General features: G+C 37.4%; 2 protein-coding genes and 1 long non-coding RNA gene across 8 annotated transcripts in view; 2 read left to right on the top strand and 1 right to left on the bottom strand.

Moving 5' to 3' along the window:
- The first annotated feature begins 1,245 nt into the window (after positions 1-1,245).
- On the top strand, positions 1,246-2,373 carry LOC124161107 (protein archease-like). Its single transcript, XM_046537314.1, has 4 exons — positions 1,246-1,482; positions 1,566-1,590; positions 1,698-1,902; positions 2,062-2,373. The coding sequence occupies exons 1-4, from the start codon at positions 1,416-1,418 to the stop codon at positions 2,239-2,241; spliced, it is 477 nt and encodes a 158-aa protein (XP_046393270.1). The 5' UTR covers positions 1,246-1,415; the 3' UTR covers positions 2,242-2,373.
- A 7,739-nt stretch (positions 2,374-10,112) lies between these two features.
- LOC124161106 lies at positions 10,113-12,934 on the bottom strand. Of its 2 annotated transcripts, none has more exons than XR_006865318.1 (3): positions 12,746-12,934; positions 12,420-12,642; positions 10,113-11,006 (listed from the first exon to the last, which is right to left on the bottom strand). It is a non-coding gene; the product is annotated as an uncharacterized LOC124161106 (long non-coding RNA). The 2 variants fall into 2 exon arrangements; XR_006865319.1 differs by having other exon boundaries at positions 12,441-12,642.
- A 352-nt stretch (positions 12,935-13,286) lies between these two features.
- Positions 13,287-19,212, top strand: part of LOC124161105 (transcription factor E2F3-like) — a 29,775-nt gene continuing 23,849 nt past the window's right edge. Inside the window, exons 1-2 of one of the 5 annotated variants that reach the window (XM_046537308.1) lie at positions 13,287-13,342; positions 14,106-14,144. The gene's annotated coding sequence lies outside the window, so the exon portion shown is untranslated. The other 4 variants (XM_046537310.1, XM_046537309.1, XM_046537311.1 and 1 more) reach the window with 4 other exon arrangements.

Below are 19,212 nucleotides of genomic sequence, written 5' to 3'. Positions count from 1 at the left end.
AGCACAATTTTATATGCTGATGATACTTCTTCCATAAACACTGGGTTGACTCTGGATGACTTGTCTAGCAGCACAAATCACACCCTAATCAGTATGGTGAATTGGTGTCTTGAAAACAACCTGACACTTAACAACAATAAATCATGCTTCATGCATTTTCACTGTAAAATATCTCCACCAACATCTACCTTATTATTAAGAATCAATAATAAGAGTATTCACCGCTCTACTTCCACTGATTTTCTTGGCTTCCACCTTAGAGAAGATCTTGACTGGTCTTTCCATATTAATAAAGTTATACAGAAAATCTCAACCGGTATCTTCATGTTAAGGAAACTAGCCTCGATCACCTCCACTGACACTTTGAAATTAGTCTATTATGCTGCAATTCATTCCCACCTGTCTTTTGGAATTATCTTCTGGGGTAACAGTAGTGCTGTAACTAAAGCCTTCTCATTCCAAAAAAGATCAATTAAAGCCATTGCTAGGGTATCTATCAGAGCACCTGGAAGACCTCTCTTCAAAGCACTAAATATACTTACTCTACCCTGTTTGTATATTTTGTAATGTTGCACCTTTGCAAAAAACAATCCGTCTCTGTTTCCACTAAGTTCCACCATTAATCAGCACTCCACTCGCTCCAAGAACCACATTCATCTGCACAGTTATAACCTGACTGCTGCTCAACATGGACCGCTTCACTCTGCTTCCCTTATATACAATAAATTGCCCCAATCAATTAAGTTAATTATATCTCCCCACACATTCAAATGTCAATTAAAGAAAATGTTGCTCAATAAAGTTTACTACTGTGTTAATGAATACTTTTGTGACCAACTCTAATGCTATGATTAGAGTATCTTGTAATATAATGTGTCTATATTGTGTAAAGTGTATATTTATATGTTTTCATGACCATGTTCTATGTCAAATTTCCTTGACCAACGGAACAATAAATAAATAAATAATATGTTTACTGTATCTGTCTCCTGTTGATTCCAAAAATACCGCCTGCTGACGTCATCAAGTCATGGCGGAAGGTGCAGATTCGTGGCGCCAAACAACGCAAACAACAACATCAACACTAAAACTGTAATGAACGCTTTATCAAAGAGTTAATTGTAATCCAAGTGTTTCCATCGGATTTTTCTGCCTTACTTACATGTAATTTGTCCTTTGCGACCACTCCCTTTTCATGGAATGTGGCAATGGACGCGTCAGTGGAAGGAGTGTTCGCAGAGGGGGAGGGGTTAACAATTGAAGTGCATCCGTGCCCCTGCGAAAACTTTTGGAGGTCGAGTTCGTCGTGGTGGTTGTGGTTTGTTGTTTTGATGTGCTTGAAAATTTGAGAGTGAATCGTGTCTGTTTGCACAGGCTGTGTGAGTGAATTAAGGGAATGTAAATAGGTAAAGGTTATGTCAGACGAAGAGTTGACACTGTATGGAGGCGAAGACATCTCTATTCCGCCCATCAAATATGAATGTATGTTTTCTTGGGCAAGCATTTTTGCATGGCCAGCACTTGTTTACAATTGCTCTTAAATTCTTAATTTTGTTATATTTCAGATTTGGATCATACAGCTGATGTTCAGTATGTACTTCGATTTGTCGCCGTGATATTTCTGTGAAATAACTAAGAATGCTATCAGTGAAATCATGGTGTATGGAATTTTTATTAATTTGTTTTATTTATTTTAGATTGCATGCCTGGGGTGATACTTTGGAGGAAGCTTTCGAGCAATGCGGTATGGCCATGTATGGTTACATGACCGAAATCGACTACGTTGCCATAAAATACACCATAGACATTGAAGCTGAAGGCCATGATTTGTTATCTCTACTTTACCACTTTTTAGATGAATTACTATTTATATTTTGTGCCGATCATTTTTTTATTGCCAGGGTTAGTAAAATTGTATTATGTTTAACAGATAAAAACACACCTATTTTATCTCCTCTTGGGAGAATATTCTGATATTAAATTCTTGCCTTATCTGAATGCATAGACATTGGTATTTACTCATGGTTAAGTGCATAACGAAAGATTTGTAATTTTCTCTAGGTTGTGAGGATTCTCGAGTTCGATGCTGAGAATTTCAAGATAAAAGCAAGATGTTTTGGGGAGCCGTTTGAAATAGGAAAGCACCCGCAAGGCACGGAGGTGAAAGCAATTACTTATTCTAATATGCAGGTCCATCATGACGGAGAAAAGAAGGAAGTTTTTGTCATTATTGATATTTGAAGCTGGGAGAAGCCCGTGTCATATGTATTTTGAACTTGAATGAATCGAACTGACTTAGTATGCGCGGCCTCTCGCATATTCAAGTAAGTTACCGTCGCATTTTGTAATATAAGAGTAAATAACTTACTGTTACAACTGGTATTTTCTTCACAAATTATTTCCGTCTGCCAGTTTAATGCGTGACCATTACTTAATTGAAGTTAATTCATGAATATATTTTCTACCTCAATCCTTGAGTAATTTTGCAGACAGTAGCAGTTTTTCAGAGCCAAACAGAATTTAGTCGTCTTGGTATTTATATATATTTTGGAAAGTATTGGATACCTGTAGTCAATTAATAGAGGTCATTAGTTCTTTCAGTAATCAGGCCGTCAATGGAAATAGGCTGTACAATGCTATTTTAAAGCAATGTTGCTGTGAAAGCTGTTTCAGTGATCACATAAGATGTATGTTGAAGCAACTTCTTAGTTCCACTTCTTAACTCAGATCCACCATGTCATATTCCTTCTACAAGGTTGACCTCCCTTCATGAAAATCTGGTGGTTTTTATTCTATTGCAGTAACCTCCCCAATGTTTTAAATTATCCCTAATGGTATCTACATTCATGTATGCTGAGCAGATACATGAGTAAAGTGAGTGGTACCAACATCCTTCATGGATATTTGTTTCCTCCTTATGATATGGTGTGCTAATGCCTCCTCAGATGTTTTATGCTCCTAGTCAACATAATCATGCACATTCCACAACTATGTTGAGGTTGAAGCTGAAAATGTAACACTTAAGGTGGTTATCTTTGCTTAATGAGGCCAATTTTACGGGTGGCAAGTATAATTACACAGACCTTGAATGTACTAGTGTGCATTTCAATAGCAGCGGGTAGAGCAGTGAATTGCTGAAATGCATGCCAGATGGCAAAATAGCCTGTTATTATTTCCTTCATGCATTCACACAAGTGAATACCAGATTGAGAAAAAGAATGCTGTTGCCCTATCACGTACTCGGTGTAAAACTGCCTTTAAAAAAACTTCTGGTTTGTCTGGGGCACTTTTAAATGGTCGAAAGTGTAATTTATATGCGAAAATATCCGGCTGTATTTCTTCATTTGCCCAATAGAGTAAACGAAAATATGCTTTAAAGAAGGAGTTCTTGTTAGCTCAATTTGTTGAATATCTTTTTGGATAAATTTGGAGGTTTCTGATCTGAGATGGGAGCAAAAAGAGCTACTTCGCAAGTTGCATCCTGTTGCCTATTTTTTCAATAAACTTAAAAAACTAATTTTTATTATACATTTTTATGAGGTAAGTTGACTAATGCTTTCTTTTAATGAAGAAATAGGGCAGATTTTTCAGACTTCATGTGCACATATAGGGTGCTTTCCAATCGCAGGTGTGACGTCATCTGCGCTAAACAGATGGGAACACATCCTGCACCATTGTTCGTCTGCGCTAATGTGTTTCAATCTGTTGCGATGTGAGCTAATCTGCGCAAGGTGATTGGAAAGCACCCATAGTTGTCTCTAGAATTGTTCACCACTAGCTATCCTTCAGTTGTTTTTTTTTTTAAACTACTGTAGGCTATCAGATTATTATTATTTGTTGTTTTCATCTTTGTCTTTCGGTAATTAACAGTATTGTGATGTGACAAAGCAATAGTGATCAAATTACTTAGAAGGACTAGATATTTGGCAATTTTAACTGCAATCTACTTAATCTTTACATTTAAGTAATCCCAAGTGAAAATATTCCTTGGGTAGTGATAGAATCGAGAGGAAATTCTTTCTAACTGCATTGTTGGAGGCAAATTTCTCCTGGGAAGAGGCACTTCCCACCTAGGAGCAAGGTTACTTCCTAGAATCTTAGAAGGACCCGGTGATCATGTGGATATGGGGTGAAGATGTAAATGTATACGAACCAACAAAATGAGGGTTATGTACTATAAGTTTATGTGCTCTCAGGTTACTGAGTTGAGTTTCGGTTTTCTATTGTGCTGGGGAGCGGTGGTATTTTAGTGCCTAAGATTTCTTAACTATGAGATGAATATTTTAAAATGCAATTGTGTTGCCTAACAAATTCAAACGTTTAAATTTTGATTTTTTTTACCTTGAAAAGGAAACAGGGAAATGAAGAAAAATGAGTGGATAGAAATGTTGGGATGCTTATGCTTGCTTCAGGGATTTAGGAAAGCATATGATAACACTATATAAAGCTGATATGTATTCTTAAGAAGATAGTTGTAGATTTGAGGGAGAGGCAAGTCATTCATTTGTATGTGGTTCAGCAGGCACAGCTGAGTTCATCCAATGGAGAATCAGAATGGGTAAGCATTGGCCAAGATGTATGAGAATGTAGCCTTTTTTAGGATGTTCTGAATCGTAGTTTTAGAATGACCTGGCATTGATTAGTCAGTGGGTAAAAGGCTTACAGGCCCTGGCTGATGCATTGGATTACAAGTGCTTACAAAATGGCATGAAATTAACTCATAAAATAGGCAAAATAAAATAGAGCTCAGTTCTAAGAAAAGAAGGCAAGAATTCACTGGTGACTTTCTAGACAGTACCATTTGTAGGGATAATATTCAAGGAATTATAGCAATAGTATATACTTGAAAAGAGTAAATGTCACACAGTTATTCAAAAAGGGTAACATACATGACGTAGGAAATAATCCCCAATAACATGAATAATGCTTGTAGGCAAGATACTTGAAAATTAGTTCTTAGCATTAGTATGACTTTCCTGTGAAAAAATTACAGTTGTCTCAGATAATTAAATAAATAGTTAATGGGATGTCCAACTTTCGGAGTGATCATAGGCGGAAAGTATTTATTGAAGGAGTAGCTACTCTTTAGCTATGTCTGATATAACGTCTCACATGAAAGCCTTATCAGCTCCCTTCTGTTCATTATGCATATAATAATTGTGTTCTGCTCCAAAATTAGCTTTAAAGTATGATTGATGACGATGATGTCATCTATCACAAAATTGTGAAGACTCAACTTTGAGATCCTGCCATAGGACTCAGAAATGTCCATGGGTGGAGGCTAGAGTAAAGACTAGAATCCTCACTGAATACATGGCTTCAGATTTCTTGTATAGGACATTATCTATCCCCATGAATTTTTTGTGCATGGAGTTTGAATGAAGGGGTCAGATATCTGGGAGTTGCAATAACTTCAAACCTATCATGGCAAATATGAATGAGAAATATCTGTGTTAGAGCCCTAAAGAAGCTAGGAATTGTGAAGTTTAGTGTGAGAAGGCTCTGCGGTGAAAAAGTGAAAGGGAGGTGTTACTTATTAATCATCTGTTTGCTCCTTGAATGAAATACAAAACAAAGTAGCACAATTTCTCAAGAAGAGTTGTTAAGAGTGAAGAGAGAGTGTCCTAGCTTTTTCATAAAATAGGCTGTGATCTGCAAGAAACTCTGAGGCTGTGTGCTTGGCTTAGATTGCTCAAACAATTGAGAGCATATATTTTGGAGCAACACAGAATATCATCTTATACACTCTTTATATTACCAGGCCCAAGAGAAATTTGCCAAGCTGACAGGTAAAGGAACTCATTTTTCTATGGAACAATGTACATCCCACCAAGATTTTTCTACAGTCTCAAGGGATTTTGCATCCTCTTGGTGACTTCAGTCCCTAGTTCTTAGCAGCTGATCATGTAGCTTGGTAGTGGCAGACAAACTGTTTGGATGTCATATTGGTGTAGAATTCAGTGGATTCATCGGGAGACATAGGGCAGGAAAGCTTTCCTTGAAGGCTGGTCTGGTAATTTTCTCGGTTTTTTAAAAGCTCCTAATAGGCGGAGGACCTTAATTTTTGGATTGATTTTAATTCCTTTTCCATGAATTTTAATCAGTTATATTATCTTTAATGCCTTTCTTATCTGCTATGCCCTTGGCTTTGCGAAAAGTTGTTAACACCAAGCTTTTTTGAGGAGGAAGTCTGGAGAGGAAATTTTTTCATTATTATCTATCTTATTGATGAAGTTGATATTTATGTGCTGATTGTTTAGATTAAGTTTTATGTTTGGGAAAGAGATCTAATGCATCCCCCTCATGGGGCCTTACAAGAAAGGTATCATCCATATATTTCTAGTACTGCTTTGAGTGAAGGGGCATTGAACATAGGTGTTGTTCCTCAAATTCCTCCAATTATGTAGAAGTGTGCTATGGTAGGAGATGTTGGCGATCCCATGGCAGCACCATATTCATCACAAACTTGGCAAAAAAGCATGGAACTTTGAGAACTTGGTCATAGTCAGAACATGAGCTTGACTGCATCACTGTCAGATCTTTCCAGGAGTTAAATGTGTCAGTCAGGGGCATACAGGTGAATATACTGACAAGTATGTCTGGCATCCAGTTGACTGGATTGATGGTTTCCACAGTTCAGTGGGATCTTCACATGATTCACGATTATTTCAACGTAATGCACTAGGATGCTATGTAGTTTTTAAGTAGCTGGTTTGTGAGAGAATTGATGGCACTGATGAATGGTCTTTGTGGAATTTTAGCAGGCTGAACATCCTGTGCTTGTAGCCTTTAGATTGTATCTTGTGTGAGTCATGATGCCTTCATTATTTTCATGGTCTTCCTGGTCACAGTCCATGGAGTCCCACGATTTTTTCCCTGTTAATCTTTTATATCTACTTAAGTAATGCCTGTCCAACCCAACTGCAAAATGTGTAGAAGTATTACCTTCTTTTTTTCAGAATAATAATATGTAAGTAACACCTAGGCATCGAAAGTATAAAGGTCTCTAGACATTAAGTGTAAATTGATACAGCATTATACAATGATATATTCAATTTATTAAGTATTCTATTGATAAAGATAGGTTTTCATGGGGTACTTAAGAATCATTCTGAAAACCTCCCCTTTCTTCATGTACTCACCTCTTTAATTAGCAATAATGCCTTTTCAATTCAATAAGGTCTAATTCCTTTCATTTCATCCAAAAATCCTATTCTTTTATTTCTCTACCTCGTTTACTTAAAATTTTACTCTCTAACAATTTTCAACATCCCCTGGCTGCTAAGCACTCACGCCATCCATATCTTCTGTCTCCTCTGTATCTCATCTAGAAGCTTCTCCTTACCAACTATGTCCTCCTCTCCATTAACTTCTCTTTCTTTATTCTTCTCCACACCCACATCTCGAATGCCTCCTTTCTTCTCTCATCCTCCTTCACACTGTCCACATGTCACAAGTGTCCACATTTCCACACTGGAAAACGCCTCTCTCCAGACCAGACATTTCACTTATTTTTTATTTGAACTCTTACATAACTATCCTCTCATAAGCTCCTTCCTGCTCATGAACACCTCCTTTGCTAATGCGATTCTCTGCCTAATATACTCACTGCTGTACATGGGCGTACCCAGCGAGGGGCAGGAGGGGGCAGCTGCCCCCACCCCCCAGAAGCAAAAATCGCAAAAGTCTTAATGTGTGTAAGGAAAATAATATTTTTTCAAGCAAATAATTTTTAAAACTAATAAAGAGTTGTTGCAGTTTCCTTTAAGAGTTTATTTCATTCACCTTTTCTCTTCTTAAATCTTACCTACAACTTGAACAACCATGGCTTGCACCCCTTGTTTTGATCCTGGGTACGCCCTTGCTGCTGTATGCATTTTCTTTTCATGTGGTGCCCAAATAGTTAAATTGGTCAATCTGCTCAAGTTTTTCCCCACCTACTTTTACCTAGTCTCTCACATTCCTCACTCGTGATGCATTACAAAAACCACAAAACCTTGGTCTTCTTGTGATTAATCCTCATGCCACATTCCTCACAACCCTTGTTTAATGTATGCACGAAATCCTGCAGCCCCCTTGCCGACTGACTAATCAATGCCTGATCATCTGTGAACTTCACTGATTTAAATATCATTCCTCTCCCTTTCACTCCAGCTTCCAACTCATCCCTCACTTCTCTTATCATCTCCTCAGTATACACGTTAAAATGCAATGGCAAAATGTAGTCGACAGCCTTGCCTCACTCCTCGACCAATGCTTGCCCACCCACGTTCTCTGTCATTTGTGCAGTCTGGGCCATGTACAGATTATTAATAAGGCTCCTATCCCTCCAAATTAAGCCTATTTTTTAATCAATCAATTTTACCCAGTCCACTCTGTCAAATGCTTTTTCAAAATTTACTAAGCATGTGTAAAGGTCCTGGTCATATTCTAGGTTCCTATCCATCAGGGACCTCATTATCTCTATTAAATCACGAGTTGACTTTCCTTATCAAAACCTAACTGATCTTCTTCCAAATACTTTTTTGCCTTCGCCTCCATCTTTTTAATGCCTTAATACCACTTTCGCCTCATGTGATATCAAGTTAAAGTCTTACAATCTTCGCATTCTGCAGCTTCATATTTTTGGTAGTAAAATTAGAACCTTTTTCATGGGATCCTCAGGCCAACATCCTTCCTCAAAGATGTTATGAAAATCTTTCTCTCACCATCCCTGCCTAGATTCTTCAGAAGCTCACACAAGATATTGCCCACACCCAATACTTCCATAGCCTTCATATCCCAATAGGCTCTCTCGATTTCCATGTCTAAGATTCCCCGCTCAAGATTATCCTCCTCAGCACTTTCCTCCTCCAAAGTCGGTCTCAGTGTCCACGTTCTTTCACATCTTTCTCTCTTCCATTTCTTATAACATTTCCTCTGTTAACCACTGCTACTGTATCCATTTACTGTCATTATTGCCAATTTATTTCTCCACTGCTTTATAATTCACAGCGTCCAGCGATATCTGGTGGAAATGTTTTATATCCATGAGAATAAAATAAAATGGTAAACTTCCACACAATTTTATTCCACGAGGATAATTACCTTGATAATGACATTACGTGTCGAAACCAGGTCGGTACTTCGTAAATAAAATTGTGTGGAAGTTTACCATTTTATTTTATTCCACTGCTTTACTTTCAGTTTTTATATTATTCCTCCCTTCCTTTAATTCCTGATATTATCTTCTCATAATCCCCTTCTACACTTCTACATTCTATTTCTGTGCCTTTCTAATTTTCATTAGTCTTTTAAATCTTACATTGCATTTCATGAGTACATACTAGGTTGTGAGATGAAACAGTATCCGCTACTGGGAAGCTGTGCGAGTTTTTCTCACTATTATTAACTTTAGTCTTACCATGATATAGTCTGTGATATCTCCCCATATTACCTGCACTTTTCCATTTGTACCTTTTCCCTTTATGATGATTTAATAGTGTGTTTGTGATGAATACTTTTTTCTCCTCCAAAATTCTGCTGCTTTCTCTCCCCTGTTGTTCTGTGTTCCTAATCCAAGTTCTTCCCTTTCGTTTCCATCCCTCCCCTCCCTGATAGTGGCATTCCAGTCCCCCCATCACTGCTAGATTTTTCTTACCTGGAGTTTCCCTAATTATTTCCTTAAGCTGTTCATACACCTCATCTACTTCTTCCCTATAATTACTAGTGGGCATGTAAACTTGAACCACCACAAGGTTGCCTCAATTTCTACCAACAGAATCCTATCGCTTACCTGGTCTATGCCTACCACATGCTTACCCATCTTGCCATTTAATACTAAAGATACCCCTTGTTGACTTTCCTCCCCACCACTCTAAATAGTCCTCTACCCATCTCTTGGGTAGTCCTTACCATCCTCCTACTTCACTTTGCATAATCCTAAGATATCATTCCTCCTTTGATATTTTCTACCTTCCCCATCTTCATCATTGTCCTCAAATTCCATGTCCCTAGATTTATCGCTGCCTTCATCATTCCTAGGTGCTGCTGCTAGTCAATCAAAAATTGGCACTTGAAAATATATCAACTTCATGTTTTATTCAGGGGCTGGGGCTTCCCATAAAATTGACTCTGCCTTAATATCCTCTATATTGTCCTTATGCACTTCAACGTGTAACTGAGGTATTGCTTTGAAAAATCTAGGTCAGGTTACATGTTGTTGTACTTGAATCCTTGCATTTATGCAGCCCATTTAATTTTAATGTTGTGCTAATGAATGAATGAACAACTTATCGCAAATGGTAATGAGGCCCATTCTTGTCTTAATTCAGCCACCTGCTTCTTGGCGTGTTTTCAGGCTTGATATGGTGTAAGTCTCATGTATATTTATATATAAGTAACTGTTAATTTTCCACAACATTAGTTTACTCACACAACCTGTGCACATTTCTGATTATCATGGGAGATGTATTGTAACTGGATGTGTAAGTAAAGTTTTTGAGAATAATTGCCAGCCATTTCTTTTGAGATCATTTATTCATTATCATGTGCTTCTGAGCTTGTGAACCTAAGTTTCTTAAAAATAATTATTTGGAACCAAATTTTCTCTTTAAACCAGAGCTTAATTTTCATTGTTCATTGCTTTATTTCATTGTTCTAATGAAAGTATATTTCCTCCCCCCAGCTTTCTAAAAAATCGTGGAGCTCAAGGCATTCATTATAACTTCAGTCCAGTAACATAAATTAATGTAACAGATCTTCTAATGACACTTCTATCAATTGAGATTTCAATCCTAATTAATTTGGATCTTCCAAATTTTGTCAGAGCTTCCGGGAAAAAGAAATTGGTGCTAGACTTCAAAGCTTACGTGTGGCCAAAATTTGTTGTAGCAGGAGTAATTGGCCTTGTTAGGAATCCCAACTCTCTTCAATGAAGTCACCTTCTGTAGCTCTTCTCCTTTGTTGCTGTCCGATCTCCTCTATCCTCCTTCCACAATGAATATGCATACTCCTGCTATTGTCACCTGAGGATGGGATAACTGCTGAAGCTGGTTATTTTTAAAATAAATTTAGTTGAAGTGGCCAAGTGTTTTCTTTTATTGATAATTAACTAGGTATTCTTTCTGGAGGGGTGTATATAGAGTAATTCTCTTTCCATATAGCCTTTTTGCTACTAAATGTTGTTCATTACAGTTATTTCTCATCTTGGATTTTCTATCTAACGTAATCGCCAAAACCAATGGATCATGCATTTCCTTTGTAAACTTTTCAATTGGTCAAAAGAGATACTCATTTTTTTGTATTGGCATTGGCTGTATGAATACATCCAGACACCATGCACACCTGAGATTTAGGTATGTAGGAGAATGGAGATGGTTGGTGGACACAGAAGGTGTTCAAGTAGGTTGTCACCATAGATGGGGAGGAGAAAAAAATTGGAACAGACTTTAGGTAGCTTGAGGGTTGAGCAGATGCTTAAATCAGTAATATAAGGATGCTGGAGATAGGAATAAGGACAAGCATAATAGGAGTTGTTGATTGGCAGCATTTGTTTGTTAAAAGGAAGTGTTCAACCTGAAAAGTGTACCCTTAATGGTGCACTTGTATTTGCTTAATTCTCAACTTATCTATAACTCCAAATGTAACACATTGTCGTTTAATGGCTGGCAATGCCAAAAGGATGGCAAATTGGTGATTTATAATGCAAATTGAATAGAGTGATTCCCACCTCCCTCCTTTACAATTACTTAGATTAATGTATTATAACCCCAAGGGTGAGCCCCAAGTCTGAGCTCGAAATGTTTGCTAATATATGGATAATTTGACCCTGTGGGTATCCCGAGAAGAGTTTACCTACAAGATGTATTAATCGCTTTCATTTGGAGAAATACATCCCATAGGCTTTGTCTTTCAGCTTAGCCCCCGAGACTGATGTGATTGATACATATAATGCTGAACCTGCAGGGCCAGGCACTTCCCCGGGATGTTTTCATGATAATGCCCTAAAGTTGATCTTACATTTCCTTATTTTTAATGAGGCACAGTAAGTATAGTGGCCATTTGGCTTTTGATATCTTGAAGTTCATATTCAAAACACCCTGCCCTGAATTTGGTGTGTGAGTAAGATTCAAGAGAGCTTAGTTATATTTAGATAACGTCTGCTTTACCCTCTTAATCCACAGTCTCCTCTTAACTGACATTCAACTCTTTTCATCGGTTACTGTGCCCACTGCAGTGGAAAACATGATTTACTGAATTTCTGTTGAAGTTTTCCAAAAGTTCATATGGAAACTGCTACCTATAGCTTCTAGAAAGGAATGTGTTGCCTACTTGCATTGCTTAAATTTGAAGGCAAGGAACATTTTTAAAGGAATCTGTATGTTTTTATGATAATAAAATTACCGAAATAAAATGAGTGAGTTTTTTTATGAATTTACCTGGTATTAGAGTTAAGTTACCTCTTGGTTTAAGGACGAGTGAATCTGCAAGTAAATTCCACCGTTTGAGGTAATTTTATTTCAATAATCTTCCTGGGTAGTGGTAGATCGCAGGTATTAGAGCCTGTTTTAGATAAATCTTGGGCTTAAGTAAACTTGGCTCCCAAAAAAAATATTGTTCAAATCGTCCCAGAGAGACAAGTTCATCTATCGAGGTCGTATGCTGCTCAGAATAAGTTTGATAAGATTGGCCGAAAAACTCGATGTTAGCGCGAGTGACTGTGACATCGAGTTGATGTTTGTAAACCGTAACTCAATATTATTACCTTTGATGCTGATTCCATTATCTCGTTTTCTTTAGATATGACAGTAATTTTTATCAGAAGTAGAACGGTTAAAATTAACGTCAATTCAGGCATGTCAATAGCTAACAGTTGGGAAATTATAATTATCTCTCCGAAAATGATTTTCTTTGAAATTGGTAAGGAAAAATGACATTTGTATCTTAATGGAAAAGGAGATTACCTTGGAACCTCGAGAAATCTTAACAATTCTCCAAATACCGTAGTGATTGACTTTTGAAAACCGAACGTAAACATTGGCGTTCGTAGCCACTTCACTGACATCTAGTGGACAGAAGTTGTACACCGGCAGTAAGCTTGAAATAATTTTACATAAGTTCACCGTTTTGTCTGTTACTTAGGATAAACTTTATGGATTTCATATATATTAGGCATTGTTTTTAATCATCTTTTTCAATTTTACTGGTATTTAGATGATTAGGTTGGCCATAGTTTGAGTTTATATACGTATATTCTCGTTGAGGGGCCCTCACCGGATATACGTAATTTGCGGGAAATACAAGTTCGCGCCACTCATTGTTGCTACTGGCTGCTTGAGCAGATGGCCGGGACCACGCATAGGTGAGTGTTAGCCGTCTTGTGGCATTTCGTGCTGTAGTCACCTTCATCTTAGTAGCTATGTTGTCTATTCCTGATAAAATATTTGTCCATATTTGTTTAAGTTCACCCTGCTGTTGGTTATGGACTTTAATCGAGGGTTTATTTTGTAATGAAATGTGTATCAAGTGGTAGCATTTACCCGCGGCTTGGTGAGAAATCGTGAAACAAAAGACTACCAAGATTTCTTATAAAATTATTAATTTTAGCTTTTGAGATAGTTATCTCATATGGTTTTAACGTGCGAAGAACCATTAAAGTAGTAGAACAATTTGGGTTGACGTTAGTTAGTAATGAAATCTGGGGGTGTATGCAGCGCTGATGTCCGAGTTGAGGACGCCAGATAGCAACATAGCCAATGAATGTAAGCATAAAATACGTTCACTTGCGTAGATGGAGAAGACCTGGATAATCTTTCACATTAAATTGTTTTATTATTTATGCGTGTTGAATGTTGAGTGATACTGAAGAAGTGCAGTAAGGAGTGAATCGCGTTGTAACGGCTGTTGGTGAGAATGCCCGTTGAGCGTTAAGTGAAATGCTTGTTTGTGAGCACATGTCCTTGCTATTGAAGATCATAAATAGTATTATAGAATTCCTTCGTAATGATTAAAAATTCCGTAAATCTATACTCTGGTCGTGTTCACCGTAGGGCATATTATAATGCTATTAGTAGTGTGATCGGAAATGTCGGTTGCATCCATAGTTACTATTTTATGTTTTTCAGGTTTGGCGACTTCTTGGCCCCAAGGGATCGTGATTAAAGGTAGGTGATATAAAATTTAGGGGTTCGTAGGTATCTGTTACTCGAATATTTGAGCTAGCCTGTACTCGCAGCTAATCGGCGTCTTTTGTCAACTGCACCTTACCTAACGGACAACGTATTGGATCGCACTCCTGTTTTCAATGGTCGTGATTTACGGTGTGCTAGTCGTAGCCGATTGCGTACCCTGACTGATTAATTCTCATCGAAGGAATCCAGAGCACAAATAATTGAGTCGCGGGTAATTATTTCCAAGAGTTTCAGATTCTCATTGAAACCCGGGAGTTCTACATATTCCATGAGCTATTATAAGTTGTACCTTGGCTGGAATTCTTCATTGTGGTTATTCGTTTCGTTTATTTCCTTCTCTATCCCCGTCGTTTGCTCTTCTTTGGATTACAGCAGATATTAGGCGGGGAGTGATTAATTACCTGGGTTTATACGATTCGAAGACGACTCCAAAAAGTATAATGACGTGACTTCACTTTAGGTGTCTGTAATTCTTTTGCCTAAGTCTTTTGTGCTCCGTTGAATTGAATATTCGCCGATATTTTTTGTATTTGAAGGGGTTTCGGTCTTGTTTTTAGTTGGCGTCGTCTTATGCTCTCGTGGTTCACATAGTGTTAACCACAGGTACTTATCAGCGCATGCTGGTTTTCTTCAGTCTTGACTTTGAAATCTTCGTCGGTTCGTATTTTATAAAATATAGCCTATTACTCGGTCTGAATTGTAAACAAGAAGATATTAATCTGCTGTATTCTTCCGTGTCTTTTGTAGCCGGTGTCGTGTTTTCATTATGCTAGTAATGGCAGACTGCTTAAAGAGTAATTTCTGAAAATTTCTGCGTAAACGAGTTTCACTGTTTCTCTGTGTTAGAAATAATAATCTAGTTGTTACATTTTTACGTTGGTCTTGGAATTCCTGAATTGGCGACAAGCGTTGTCGTTGGTTTTTTGTAAGGCTAAGCCCTACCGATTGAAGTTTGCGGAGCCCCCCGCTGTATCAAGCATGTGCGTGTTGATGGTATGCTTAAAATCCTAAGTTTACGTCTATGTGTTATCAGTATGAGGCAGCGTGAATACGGCTTTGATTTGTACCTCGTTGAATTTGTTTTACTTATTTCAACCTCCATTATAGTTTTTATTCTCGACGTGAGTCTTAAACTGATGAAAACATTCTTAATATCTAAATATGTGTGCAAGATAAACTTGAGAATTCTCATTTTTTCGTGCCTTCGTTAACTTATTGAATGCTTGGATTTATTTACGAAAGGAGCATGGTAATGTGTGGTTGATCATCAGTCATGGTGACTTCGAATTCTTCCAATTAAAAGAAGAGTATAAAAGAGAAGTGGAGGTATTAAAAATCAATCCTAACTGTTTGTGACGTTTTGTTTAATATCCTTCACTTATGAAATAGCTTTTATGCCCCCCACTTGAGTGCTCCAGTTTCGTGAAGCTATATTCTTGTTCTCTTCTTTTAGATTCAAATTGTGTGATAAATACCGTTGGCTGTGGAAATTTTAATTTTTTTAATTATATCAAATGTACATCCAAAGCTAGTTTAAAGCATTCATCACCCAAAGCTAGTTTAGTGGACACTACTTAGGATTTACATTGTGCTTGAATTGAAACTTATCAAATTTGAGTCCTAGGGTTGTATGTTGTATGCTGCTTTAATTGAATTCCATTTTTAAAAGGAGTATTGTCTTATTTTAGTTCAAGCTAGTTAACATAATCCTTAATAAAATTTTCAACAATGAAAGAAGTAGTGAGATGTTGGAATTATTCTTGCTTCTTCATTGCCAAGCATCCTAGAGTTACTAAAGGTCTTGAATGGCATCAGTGTGCAACTGCTTGTGTGAAATCAATACATCTGGGGATGATATGTCAAGGGATGGTGGAGTTACGTCACCGATCAATTCTTAAGGCTGTTTGATTATCATATGTGAAATTCTCATGTGGTTATTTGAATGCAATGTATGGTATTAGTTTTAGCCAACATGCTAACCTTCCTTATTCGGTGAACTGATTTAATATTTCATGCTGAACAAAATTGGTGGGTGAACTTTGATACAAGGCTAAACCACTGAATTTAGCTGATGCAAGAAATGGCAACTGTATTTTCTCCCTAGATTATATTTGTGCCTCCTTGATGTTCATTACACTTGTTTAGTTTTGTCTGTGTATTCATTTGTCTTGCTGACCGCATACGTGGTCTTGGAGAGTTATACATTTTAAAGTAATATTGTCATATTGCATTACTAACGAATAAGTGTGACATTAGCACAACTGCTGGCTTTGAAACTTAGGTTGGACCTTTAGAAAACTGTTTTTGTCGATTTGGATGAGTGAAAACTTAAATTCAAATTTGGCCTTTGCTAGGATTAAATCTCTTGATTGCCTTCCTTATTTGTCCTGATGGCATTGATGCATTAACTTGTACGACTTGCATTTGTGTCAATAGTTTCAACCGTCCAGAATTTGTACAAGTTTGCTTAATTTAAACAGGGTCTATTCCCGTATAAATGCAATGGTATAGGTTAATTCGAGTTCATTGTAAGGTTTTGTGCCCACGCATTCACACTGAAACTTGAATGCGTTAATGCCTCATTCTACCAGGCCTAACTTCCACCTTATTTTATATTCATTCATAAAGAAAGGGTATTTATTTGCTTAGTCAGATATGATATGGACATAATGAATAATATTTTTTCATTTGATGGCATTTTGCTTCTTATTTTAGTTCAATGTTGTCTTCTGCTGTTTTCCTTTAGGCTTCCCTTGCATTCCTTTAGGGCAGGGGTCTCCAAAATACCGCCCGCAAAGGGCATTCATCCGGCCCGCACAATCGTTTCAATTAGTGCACGATTCTCGCTCATTTAACTCTGTGAGACGCCACTAGGAGCATTGCAGCGCTGTACTACACGTCAAAGTCACCTTTTTTAAATAAGAAATATGCCACCGGATACTTCAGCAGACGTTGGTATCGAATACTTCAGTCATCGGCAAATTGCTATCTGGCCCGCGGGGTGATTCGGAACTTGGAATGTGGCCCAGTAAATTGGAGACCCCTGCTTTAGGGGAATATCACCTTAACTTTTTCTTAGGCTATGATGGTATGGGTACTTGGTGAGGTGAATAAATCCTCCGAGCTGTTGTTATAAGGTCATGCTCGTGAATTTTTTGTTGTATTTGATGCAGCATGGACAACATTTGGCAACTATGTGCAAAGGATTGTAGTCCTTGCCTCAGATTGTCTGTGTGGGGTTCTTGAACCTTGTTTAATGTTATGTAAAGGCCGCTATACATGGTGAATGATCACGCGTATATTATATTTCACCCTGCCGTCATTCTCAGGTTCAAGCAAGCAAAGTACAACATGTTCTAGTTTCACTGAATGATCATGCGCATGATGGTTCATTCATGAATTTTTCCATTGTACAGGGCAAATAATTTCATTCGCATGATCATTCACAATGTGTAGCGACCTTAAATAATAAGACTGTAAAAGTATTAATTTGGAAATGTGAAATGCTTTGTGTTTCTATGCTTAAGCTTTTCCGTCCTCATGAGTTATCTTACTGATACAAGAATGTGGGTAAGGGTAAAGACTTATAGGTTTGGCCTTTTTCTGAATTCATGTTGGCAACAATCCAAAACTATTTGGATACTTTCAAGGTGAAGATGGCTCATGATGAAGAATTAGACAAGTTGGACAAATTTTTTTGAGCACACACTCCTGATTTCTTAACTTTGTATACTGCAGTATTGACTCGTTTAGCCTTTGTTATGTAGTTTGTAAATCCTGGGAATGGTTGTTAGCATCTGGATATGTAAGCACCCTGGAAATATGTTTAGTAGATATATATAAGCACCTTGGGTGAGATCTATAGAACTCATCTTTTTGAGGCTGATCGGCTGATCTGAGCATTTTTCTCCATTCAGCGAGCTAGGGAGTTTTGTGATGCTATGGAAATGAGCAAGGAAGACAAATAATCAGTACTTAAGACTGTGGAGTAGAAAGGAGGAAAACAAGTGACAGTCAAGCTCTACATCATTGAATTTGGCACACTTGCAATGAGTGACCATTATGTGATGATCACTGAGTGAAGTGCAACCGAATGCATCAATTGTAGCATGAACCTTCTCTCAAGTTGGCAATTTTCCATGAAAAAGTATTTCCTAAGCTGGTATTGTAATGTAGATCCCCTGCTTGATGATTAATTATGCTACCAGTTTTGCCTCTTCTTCCAATGTGCTTGTCAGAATTTTCATTCTGTTTATATTCCTGTTTTATGTTAGACTGAAAATAAACATAAAATTAGATAGCTCACCTGACTAGTAAATGGAAGATCACAACTCACTGTCATGGTGCAGAATAATGATACCGTAGGCATTTCAGAGAAACATGTTGTAATCCTCCACCAGATAAGGGATCTGTAAGTAAGCTGGCAGTTTCTTTTCTAAGAACAGTTTGAATGGCCATCTGTTAAGATTTTGTATCTGTATTACCATTAGGTCTTCCAGGCTAAAATATGTAGTTGGCAACATTATGGAACCAGATATCATTTAATTGGCCCCAAGTTGAACAAGTTTTGATAAGTGTTAGAGGAAAGAATGATATTGGAGCCAACATTTAAACATTGGAATTTGAGGCAGTAATTACAGATTTGCTACAGAAGAAGGCACTGCAAATGGATGATATACCTGCTCAGATAATAAAAAATGCTTGAGAGAAAACTATACTCAGCACTTCCAAACCATCAGGGAAATATACTCCACTAATATATGCCTATTCACTTTAAGAAGAATAACAAGAGGAACATAATTCATATTCTCGAAAAGAAGAGAGCGGAGTAGTGTAAAAGTTTTAGTACAAGAAGCCAGATGACACGTGTCGAATGTAATGACAATGGTATATCTACAGGAAAATATAGGGAAAGAGAATTGTTGGATTGGGACCTATTTTGATTCCAGATGAGCAAGAGCATGAGAGAGGCAATTTTGGCCCAGATGCTGTTTATGTAGTAGATAATGGAGAACAACGAATGGACATTCATGGATCTCGA

This window comes from Ischnura elegans, chromosome 6 (genome assembly GCF_921293095.1).
Source record: "Ischnura elegans chromosome 6, ioIscEleg1.1, whole genome shotgun sequence".
Classification (NCBI taxonomy): Eukaryota; Metazoa; Arthropoda; class Insecta; order Odonata; family Coenagrionidae; genus Ischnura; species Ischnura elegans.
Note: the sequence above shows the minus strand (reverse complement) of the source record. Positions and strands in the feature narration are given on the sequence as shown.

Excerpts from the sequence above, each read along its gene's own strand:
- LOC124161107 (XM_046537314.1), top strand. The coding sequence starts at position 1,416 with ATGTCAGACGAAGAGTTGACACTGTATGGAGGCGAAGACATCTCTATT. Across the intron at positions 1,483-1,565 it reads TCCGCCCATCAAATATGAAT|ATTTGGATCATACAGCTGAT; the intron begins GTATGTTTTCTT and ends GTTATATTTCAG. Across the intron at positions 1,903-2,061 it reads ATCATTTTTTTATTGCCAGG|GTTGTGAGGATTCTCGAGTT; the intron begins GTTAGTAAAATT and ends AATTTTCTCTAG.